The sequence below is a fragment of the Nelusetta ayraudi genome, unplaced genomic scaffold, assembly GCF_046127955.1.
Source record: "Nelusetta ayraudi isolate G7.1 ecotype Tasmania unplaced genomic scaffold, CSIRO-AGI_Nayr_v1 ptg000134l, whole genome shotgun sequence".
In the NCBI taxonomy this organism is placed as follows: Eukaryota; Metazoa; Chordata; class Actinopteri; order Tetraodontiformes; family Monacanthidae; genus Nelusetta; species Nelusetta ayraudi.
The window spans coordinates 634,760-644,050 of NW_027466184.1; the positions used below are offsets into that span (position 1 = coordinate 634,760).

General features: G+C 49.7%; 1 protein-coding gene across 2 annotated transcripts; it reads left to right on the top strand.

The window, feature by feature from the left end:
- Positions 1-87: 87 nt before the first annotated feature.
- LOC142904883 (sodium/calcium exchanger 1-like) lies at positions 88-8,933 on the top strand. Of its 2 annotated transcripts, none has more exons than XM_076051257.1 (11): positions 88-216; positions 773-2,559; positions 3,077-3,183; positions 3,768-3,788; positions 3,876-3,893; positions 3,991-4,005; positions 4,679-4,747; positions 4,841-4,965; positions 5,686-5,785; positions 5,890-6,177; positions 7,837-8,933. In XM_076051257.1, exons 2-11 carry the CDS (start codon positions 797-799, stop codon positions 8,211-8,213), a joined length of 2,883 nt encoding a protein of 960 aa, XP_075907372.1. In that variant the 5' UTR covers positions 88-216; positions 773-796; the 3' UTR covers positions 8,214-8,933. The 2 variants fall into 2 exon arrangements, with proteins under 2 accessions (XP_075907372.1, XP_075907373.1); XM_076051258.1 differs by lacking the exon at positions 88-216 and adding an exon at positions 473-492.
- Positions 8,934-9,291: the final 358 nt, after the last annotated feature.

The following is a 9,291-nucleotide window of genomic DNA, read 5'->3' on the forward strand; positions in this document are numbered from 1 at the left end:
CACACCTCCTGGTGGAAAATCTCTTATCCCAGCATTCCTGGCTACCGTTAACTGTTATCAGGCTCATGTGGGCTCGGCACCACCTTGTAAGGCCACGCACTGCTGCTAGAGGGCGATAAGAGCCACCGTCTGCTCCGGTAAATTTAGAGTACTTATCGGGCCAAGCTCTCTCCGCGAAGAGACCACTCTGTCCTGCTGCCACCGCCACGACAGGAGGTGAGTCCACAGTCCAGGAGCTCCTCCATGTCCCCTGCTGTTTCTATGGTTCTCTGAGCTTTTCTGGTTCTTCTGAACTTCTCTGTTTCTTCGAGCTTCTCTGGTTCTTCAAAGCTTCTCTGAGCTTCTCTGGTTTTTTGAGTTTCTCCTGTTTCTTCTGAGTTTCTCTGGTTCTCTTAGCTTTCCTGGTTCTTTGAGTTTCTCCTGTTTCTCCTGAGCTTCTCTGGTTCTTCTGAGCTTTGCTGGTTCTTCTGAACTTCTCCAGTTCTTGATAGGGTTTGTGGTCTAGTTGACTCTAAAGCGTGTGTCTGTGTCTGTACTGTAGTTGTCTTGATGTAAGATTGTCCTCAAGTTGTTGCGACGCTGATGGTCACGATGGTGTGTGTGTGTGTGTGTGTGTGTGTGTGTGTGTGTGTGTGTGTGTGTGTGTGTGTGTGTGTTGCACTGCATCCATCTGACCAGCAGAGTTAGCTTCCTTCCTCTCCTACTGAGGGGGTTCACAGCCATTGGACGCTGATTGCATGGCAATGTCTTCTTCTTCTTCCGTGTCCTGCAGGTTCTGAGGAGCTCTGGCACCACCATGGGCCCAGCCGACACGTGCAGGCGGAGCTCCACCCACCAGCTGCTTCTTTGCTTGCTCGTCCTTCTAGGAGAACCTATGTGCTCGTGGGTGGGAGGAGCAGCTGCTCCACCTCTTTTTACTGCCACCGCCGCCCTGGGTTCCAACTCCACACTGGCCAACCGCAGCTCCTCCTCCTCCTGCGGCGGGAGCACGAAATGCGTGGAGGGCGTGGTCCTGCCAGTGTGGCTGCCGGCGGACCCACCCTTCGCAGAGCGCCTTGCCAGGGCCGCCATCTACTTTGTGGCCCTAATGTACATGTTTGTGGGCGTGTCCATCATCGCCGACCGCTTCATGGCCTCCATCGAGGTCATCACCTCGCAGGAGCGGCGCGTCACTGTGCGCAAGCCCAACGGCGAGAAGGTGGTGGCCACGGTGCGTGTCTGGAACGAGACCGTGTCCAACCTGACCCTGATGGCGCTGGGTTCCTCTGCCCCCGAAATTCTGCTCTCTGTGGTGGAGGTCTGCGGCCATAATTTTGACGCTGGCGAGCTCGGACCCAACACCATCGTGGGATCGGCCGCCTTTAACATGTTTGTCATCATCGGTCTGTGCGTGTCGGTCATACCTGAGGGACAGACGCGCAAGGTCAAGCACCTACGGGTCTTCTTCGTCACCGCCTCTTGGAGCATCTTCGCCTACGCCTGGCTCTACCTCATCCTAGCCGTCATTACGCCTGGAGTGGTGGATATTTGGGAGGGGTTGCTCACCCTCGCCTTCTTCCCACTATGCGTGGCCTTTGCCTACGTGGCCGACCGCCGTCTCCTCTTCTACAAGTACATGCACAAGCGCTACCGCAAGGGCAAGAGAAAGGGGGTGATCGTGGAGACTGAGGGCGAGCCAGAGCTCCACCCGCCAAAGGCCGACCTGGAGATGTTGGGACTCGGGGCGAATGAGAAGGAGGAGGAGGCAGCAGAGCAGGACCGGGAGGTGGCCCGCGTTCTGTCGCAGCTGAGGCGGGAGCACCCAGACAAGGGGACAGAGCAGCTGCTGGAGCTGGCCAACCACCAGGTGCTGAGGAGCAGGGTGCTCTACCACTGCCAGGCTACCAGGGTCCTGATGGGGGCATCATCCGTCCCGAGGAACCACCACCCACCAGATGTGCACCACATCTGCTCAGAGGCTTCGCCCACCTTCGACTCCTTCTCCACTGTAGTGTTCTTTGACCCCGCCCACTACCGGTGCGCGGAGAGCTGTGGCAGTGTGGTGCTGACGGTGGTGCGGCGCGGCGGGGACCTGGGTGCCAGCATGTCAGTGGACTACAGGACTGAGGACAGCACGGCCACCGCTGGGCCGGACTACCACTTTGCCGAGGGGTCCATTGTCTTCCAGCCGGGCGAGAGCCAGAAGGAGATCCGCATCCACATCGTCAATGACGACATTTTTGAGGAGGACGAGCACTTTCTGGTCCACCTCAACAACGTCAGGGTACTTGAGGGCCGCGAGGCGATTGACCACCAAGCCGCCACCACCACTCTGGGTTTCCCCCACACCGCCACCATCACTGTCATCGACAATGACCACTCCGGCGTCTTCACCTTTGAGGAGCCGGTGTTGAATGTGAGCGAGAGTGACGGCACGATGGAAGTAAAGGTAATGCGGAAAGACGGCGCCCGCGGTGCAGTGGCGGTGCCATACAGGACCATCGAGGGCACGGCCAAAGGAGGCGGCGAGGACTTTGAGGACACACATGGAATCCTGGAGTTCAAGGATGATGAGCTTGTGTAAGTAGACAGATCAATGATGAACTGATCTTTCTTCAGGTTAGAAGTTCAGTTCACCGACAGAACCCTACAACAAAGTCCAACAGACTGAAGCTAATGCTTGTGTTCCTAGGACGTGTCCTGGATTCACGCCCTGTCCTGGGCATCCTAGTTTTTCTGTCCATACAGAGGAAGCATATCCTCAATAATATTGAAAGTATTATTTGAGTATCTCTTTGCCAGTCCTGGTTTTTGATAATTAATAATAGTATGGTCACCATGTCTGTGACCCCCTATAAACTGATCGCAGACACTTTTAAGATAAGAAAAGATTAGACAACCCTTTTCTTGTTCCGTGATAGGTAAATTTGTTGTGCGCTTCCTCTTTAATATTTCATGAAGATTTCTTTGCCGTTTCATGATCAGGTCACATGATCCCGCCATCCCCTCCTCTCATCAGTCTTTTTCCTCCTCTGCTTCTTCCTCTTTGCTTCCTTTCTTTTCCTCCAACTGTCTGTCTGCTTGTTTCTGTTTCCAGTAAATCGATTGTAATCAATATTATTGACGACGAGCAGTATGAGAAAAACAAGAACTTCTTTGTGGAGATGGGAGCACCTCAGCTGCTGGAGATGAGTGAGAGGAAAGGTGGGGTTGAAGTCTCCACGCTGTGTGTGTGTGTGTGTGTGTGTGTGTGTGTGTGTGTGTGTGTGTGTGTTGGACTAAAGCATGCCCCGCCCAAATGTCCTACTGGAAGTGGAGAGTAGTCAGGTTGGTGGGATCACGAGCAATACAACTTGCAGTTACATCATTCAGCTGCAGCGACAGCAGCGCCACCTCATGGAAACTTTCTGCTTCTGTTGCTTCAACAGCTGCTCAGCAGCCCCTGCTGGTCGGGGGACCACAGCTTAGATATAGCAGTGTCAAGACTGATACTACGACCCTGGTTGAGACTAGGAGCTGGAGGACTGCCGAAACTGGCCTGGACTGGTTGAACTGGCACTAGACCAGTTGGAACCAGTTAGGTCCAGGTGCCTCCACTGCGTGGTGCCAGAACTCACAAACTAAAACTAAAACCGGGTCTAACCGTGATCAAAAGCCGAGAGCCAGAACTAAACTGTGTGAGCTGTGCATTCTAACGTTACTGGAACCAGGTTGCTTATTATTTATCTGAGCTGTCAGCTTACTTCATGTTCCGCTTGTCTTTTCTCCTCTTCTGTCTCCACCCACAGCTGTGTTGCTTCAGGAAGTCGGTAAGACACACCAACTTCCTGTCTGTCCTCTCTGCAATCATACCAACCACCACATTCACTGACTGTTGTTTCTTCTTCTCTTCGTAGGCGAATTCAGGAAAACGGGTGTGTTTGTGTGTGGTGAATATGATGTCCATGATGATGATGACATCATCACTGACAGCTGACGTATGTGCATTTGTTTTTTTCTCTCTGATTTCAGAAAAGCAGTTGTACGGTAAGAGGCCTGCAGGTGGAGCTGATCACTGATGCACATGCGTGTAGTGTGAAGCACCTCCCTCTAGTGGCCACAGTGGCAGCAGCAAGCATGCAGTACTGCTCTGTGTCTACAGAGGTGCTAGAGTGTTCAGTAATGTGGGATGCCTTCAGCCAGCAGAGGGGGCCCTACCACAGTGAGGTCAGGGCGCAGCAGCCAATCAGATCACAGTGTCAAGAACAGATAGCCGTATTTCCACCCCAAGAACAGCCTTGTTATGATTATCACTCTTTGCCCTTGCCCCCGCGCTCAACCATCACAGGCATAGCAGACGATTGTGAAATGCACATCTCACCCTCCTGCACGGACCAATCACAGTTAACACAGCCTCCCGGGGGCACAATGTGACAGTTGTTTCCTCCGATGGGCATACGGGAGGGTCACATGACTAAAGCGTGGGTCCCTCCTCCTGAAACATGACTTAACGTGTTTGTGCTAGCAGCCTGCAGGCTCTGATAGCACCCCCTGCAGGTATACTTATATAAAAGGCCTCCTCAGTTCCTTCTGGTCACACTTCCTGTTTGGCATGACACCACCCTCACCTGGTCTGTACCTCAGCGTAACCCCCACCTGGCTGAGCAAAGACACAGCACCCACAGGTTTGTAGTAAGGCCTGTGGTGGGATTGTTTCCAGGCAGAGACATCTTCAGGAAGCTCCAGGGGCGGGACTACCTTCCTTCCTCGGCCATCCTCAGGATCAAAGGTAGGTCCATCTACCCACCGATCCATCCTGTTCCTCTTACCAGCAGCGCGTCCAGTCAGCAGTGCTCAGTGTTGTCTGTCTCCACCCACCCAGACGCCGACCACCAGCTCCTGTCAAAGAAGGAGGAGGAGGAACGCCGCGTGGCCCAGATGGGACGGCCAGTGCTGGGCGAGCATGTCAAGCTGGAGGTCATCATTGAGGAGTCCTACCAGTTCAAGGTCAGGGGTCAGGGTTGGTTATATATCTATTTATTTGAAAGAAAGAACCAAGGAAGCACCAGGAATTTACAATAGTCTTATCAAGTCAAATATTCATCAAGTAAAACAGATATTGGAATTTAAAAATCTTTTTAACGTTTAAACTCATTTTTAGCAAAGAGATCTTTACATTTGGGTGAGTCAAAATAATAATAATAATAATAAAAATAATAATTCTTGTTCAATAAAGTGTGCAATAACGTACTTACAATCAGTTACTATGGGGTGTCTGATGTACACCTTTCCAATTTTGTCCCAAAGAGTAATTGCACTGATAAAATCAGTGTATCAAGATTTCAGATTCAATATTTCAAAAGTGACATTCATTTTCGACATCTGAAAATTTTCAAAGATATACATTAGTGCTATATACGTATATTTACATACATATATGTATACACATAAATATATATATATATATATATGTACACACACACACACACACACACACACACATATATATATAGATAGTAGTTTAAGTTCTTTCGGCCATATGAGACACAGATTTATTCTTACCCGACACCAGCTGTGTTCCCAACAACTGTTCCGTCGAAACATATCAGGTGCATGACACGAAAGACATCTTTGGATTACATTATGTAAAGTCTCAGTGACATGGATCACTCTTGTGAGTTCTGTCACAAGACGGCTGTTTGGCAATAACCTCCTGTTTGTCCCCAGAGCGCCGTGGACAAAATCCTGAAAAAGACCAACCTGGCGCTGGTCATTGGCACCAGCAGCTGGAGGGAGCAGTTCCTGGAGGCCATCACCGTCAGTTCAGGTATGAGGCCGTGCCCCCATCCACCCACCCACCCACCCACCTACCTACCTACCCCGGCAGGCCCCTCGAACTCACCTTCATCTCTGCCTTGCCCACCCACCCAGGAGATGACGACGCCGATGACGGGGATGGGGATGCTGACGGTCCGGAGAAGACACCATCCTGCCAGGACTACGCGATTCATTTCATCACCGTCTTCTGGAAGGTCCTGTTTGCTCTGGTGCCGCCCACCGACTACTGGAGTGGCTGGGCCTGCTTCACCGTCTCCATGTGCGGCATCGGCCTTTTGACCGCTGTCATCGGCGACCTGGCATCACATTTCGGCTGCACCATCGGCCTGAAGGACTCCGTCACTGCTGTTGTGTTTGTGGCGCTGGGCACCTCGGTCCCAGGTGAGAGATGGCTCCGCCTCCTTACACACACACACACACACACACACACACACACAGCCATTTCCGTCAACACCATAACAAAAAAAAAAATCATCCCTCAATCAAGTTCACTCGATCGTGACCCAAAGGATGGCTCTTCTGGTGGTGCCAGTCACTGCTGCTGGCACTGCACTAATGGCCTGCTACTACCCAGTCCCACTCATTTTTATTGACAACATTTTTAAAAGTTTTCCATGACCTTGGATGAAATTTCCATGACCTTATCGCAACCTAAGTACAGATTTTTCATCCTTAAAGGTCCAGCGTGAAACATTTGGATTGATTTGTGATTTTTATATTGGTAAAAGCTTAATATACCGCCCATATATACTGCATGTTCAAAAAAGTGTATACTTGCAGTACAATAAAAGTAATTTGGTTTTCCTACTCTTAGAACGGTTCTGATATGTGTGTATAAAAATATACACAGATCAAAGCTCTTGCGGCCAGTTAGCTGCCATCTTGCACAACCATGTTTCTAAGTAAGCCTGGATTGGACAATCCAGCTGCCTGACAGCAAGTTTTGTAATTAGAGTCACTGCTTGCCTCTTCAAATAAACCAATGAAGAAGAAGGTGGACGAGGTTTCCAGGTTTGGGTGCGCAGGCCACCGTAGCTCACTGGAAAGCTCAGGAGGGGGAGGGGGAGGGAAAAACTTTGCAATCTAAAATTGAACCACTTGATGTTGCTGTTTCTTCTTTGAAGTCTCCAAATATTACACCTTTTAAAAAGAGAGAGACATGTGCACCTTGGCCAATTACCTATTTTTTTTATTATGGGGACAACAGCTTAAAACAATTAAAGCACAGACAGCATGTTTGTGTCGACCCAAAATGAAGGTGACGGCAGGTGAAATCTGTAGATGATCAATTAGACTAGAAGGCGGCACTAGTCGGCTAGGCTAACTGTTCAGCCGTAGCGTACAGTTAGCCTAGCATATGTGGTGAATTCTTCTGGTGGCTTCGCGTGATGTAGATGTTGAAGGAGTCTTCACTGAAACAGACTTAGTTGTATAAAAACTGGTTTATTGCAAAGAAGTCAGAAGTCAGACAGGCACCATGGAAGCCTGGGGATGTCTCTCGGCCAGATGTGAGCAACTCCAATGATCCTTTGTTCACATCACCTCTTATACCCCCAGCGACCAGGGAGGAAGATACTAGGAGTGGGGGAGAACGTATACATTCCATAGTTGCACCCCCAATGGCCATCTGGTTATAATTTGATGGCAGTGGGCAACAACAAGACCATATATGGAAACTGAGACGCCCTTAGGGAAGGAGTGCAGCGGGTTCACTGCTGAGTTCACATCAGGCCATATACATAAGTTCAAATGCTTTCATATACATAAGTTCAGATACTCCACATACATTAACGTACGCGTAGCACAACAAACAAATGATTTCACAATATTCCATGATTTACCTGCCTGGAAAATGACATTTGCAAATTCCATGACGCTCCCAGGTTTTCCATGACCGCAGGGAACCCTGCAAGCAGCTCAATGCTAACAGTTTTTCCCATCAGTTGGGGAGATGTGGCAATGCCAGCCATGGCCCGTCAGACTCCCCAAATGGACCTTCTGACGCCACTTCCTGCTTTCCTCCTCCCACTCCTCCTCCAGACACCTTCGCGAGCAAGGTGGCCGCCATCCAGGACCAGTACGCCGACGCCTCCATTGGCAATGTCACCGGCAGCAACGCCGTCAACGTCTTTCTTGGCATTGGCGTGGCATGGTCCATCGCCGCCATCTACCACCACTCCAAGGGCCAGAAGTTCCATGTGGACCCAGGCACGCTGGCCTTCTCCATAACACTTTTCACCATCTTCGCCTTTATCTGCATCGGCGTGCTGCTCTACCGGCGGCGGCCTGGGATCGGCGGTGAGCTGGGCGGCCCCCGCCTGCCCAAGGTGCTGACCACCTGCCTCTTCTTCAGCCTGTGGATCATGTACATCATGTTCTCCTCACTGGAGGCCTACTGCCACATTCAGGGCTTCTAGACTACCAGCCCAGAGCCCCTCCGACAGGTGACTCATCCGTCCAAAGGTCAGGATGGTTGAACAGACAAAAGATCTCTGAGGGTTTTTTTTTCATGGGTTGTTTCCACCAATCAGATCAATTAAACCTCAGTTGGACTTCAAATCAGTATTCTGGCAAATTCTCATGTGTTGAAATGTGTTTAAGATCTTTTCTGAGGGTTTTTGTAAGGCCCACCAGGTTCCTGCTTGATGTGACAACTTTCTTTGCTCTTAAGATATCTGGAAAAAAAAAAAGTAAGAACAAGAAGGGAAAAAAAAGAATCGTCAGACGGGTCAACAGGAGGGTGATGTCATAACATTACCCACGCACGGCTGCTTTATGAGCATTATTTTGATGGTTTTCATTGACAGTAGGAGGAGAAAAACTCAAAACACACACACACACACCCAAAATTGTACTCAAGGCCAATTCACAATTCATTCAGTCATTAAATATTTTCCAGGGATTTTTTTTTGTGTTTGAAAAGGTTTTGCTGCAGCATCAGAGCCACATGAAGAACTGTTGTTTATTGTTGATAATGACAGAAGAAGAAAAAAAAAAAATTCTTGTACCTCATGTACTGATGATGTGTTGCCACAAGGAGACAAAGTCCAGGACAGAGCGGGACGGAACATTGCAGCAGATGTAGCATGTGGCTAAATGTTGACTTGACTGCACTAAAATAAAATCAATAAAATATTCTTGGTGCCATACATTAAGTGCATCACAAAATACATGAGGTGTCCAAAAACATCCCCCCTCCCCCATCACTGTGTGGTTGCTCTGGTTGCGTTGCTCGTCGCGTGGATCCTTATGGGCTTGTTCGTCACAGTCTTGGTGGTAAAACCTTTCCTGCAGACCTCGCAGCTGTACAGCTTCTCTCCAGTGTGACTCCTGGCGTGGATATTCATGACGTCCAACAGTGTCAAACTTAAATACACAGTGGGTCAAAAATGTCAAACTTAGGTCTAAGAGTGGTGAATTCTTCAGGTGGCTTCGAGTGATGTAGATGTTGAAGGAGTCTTCGCTGACACTGACTTGGTTGTATAAAAACTGGTT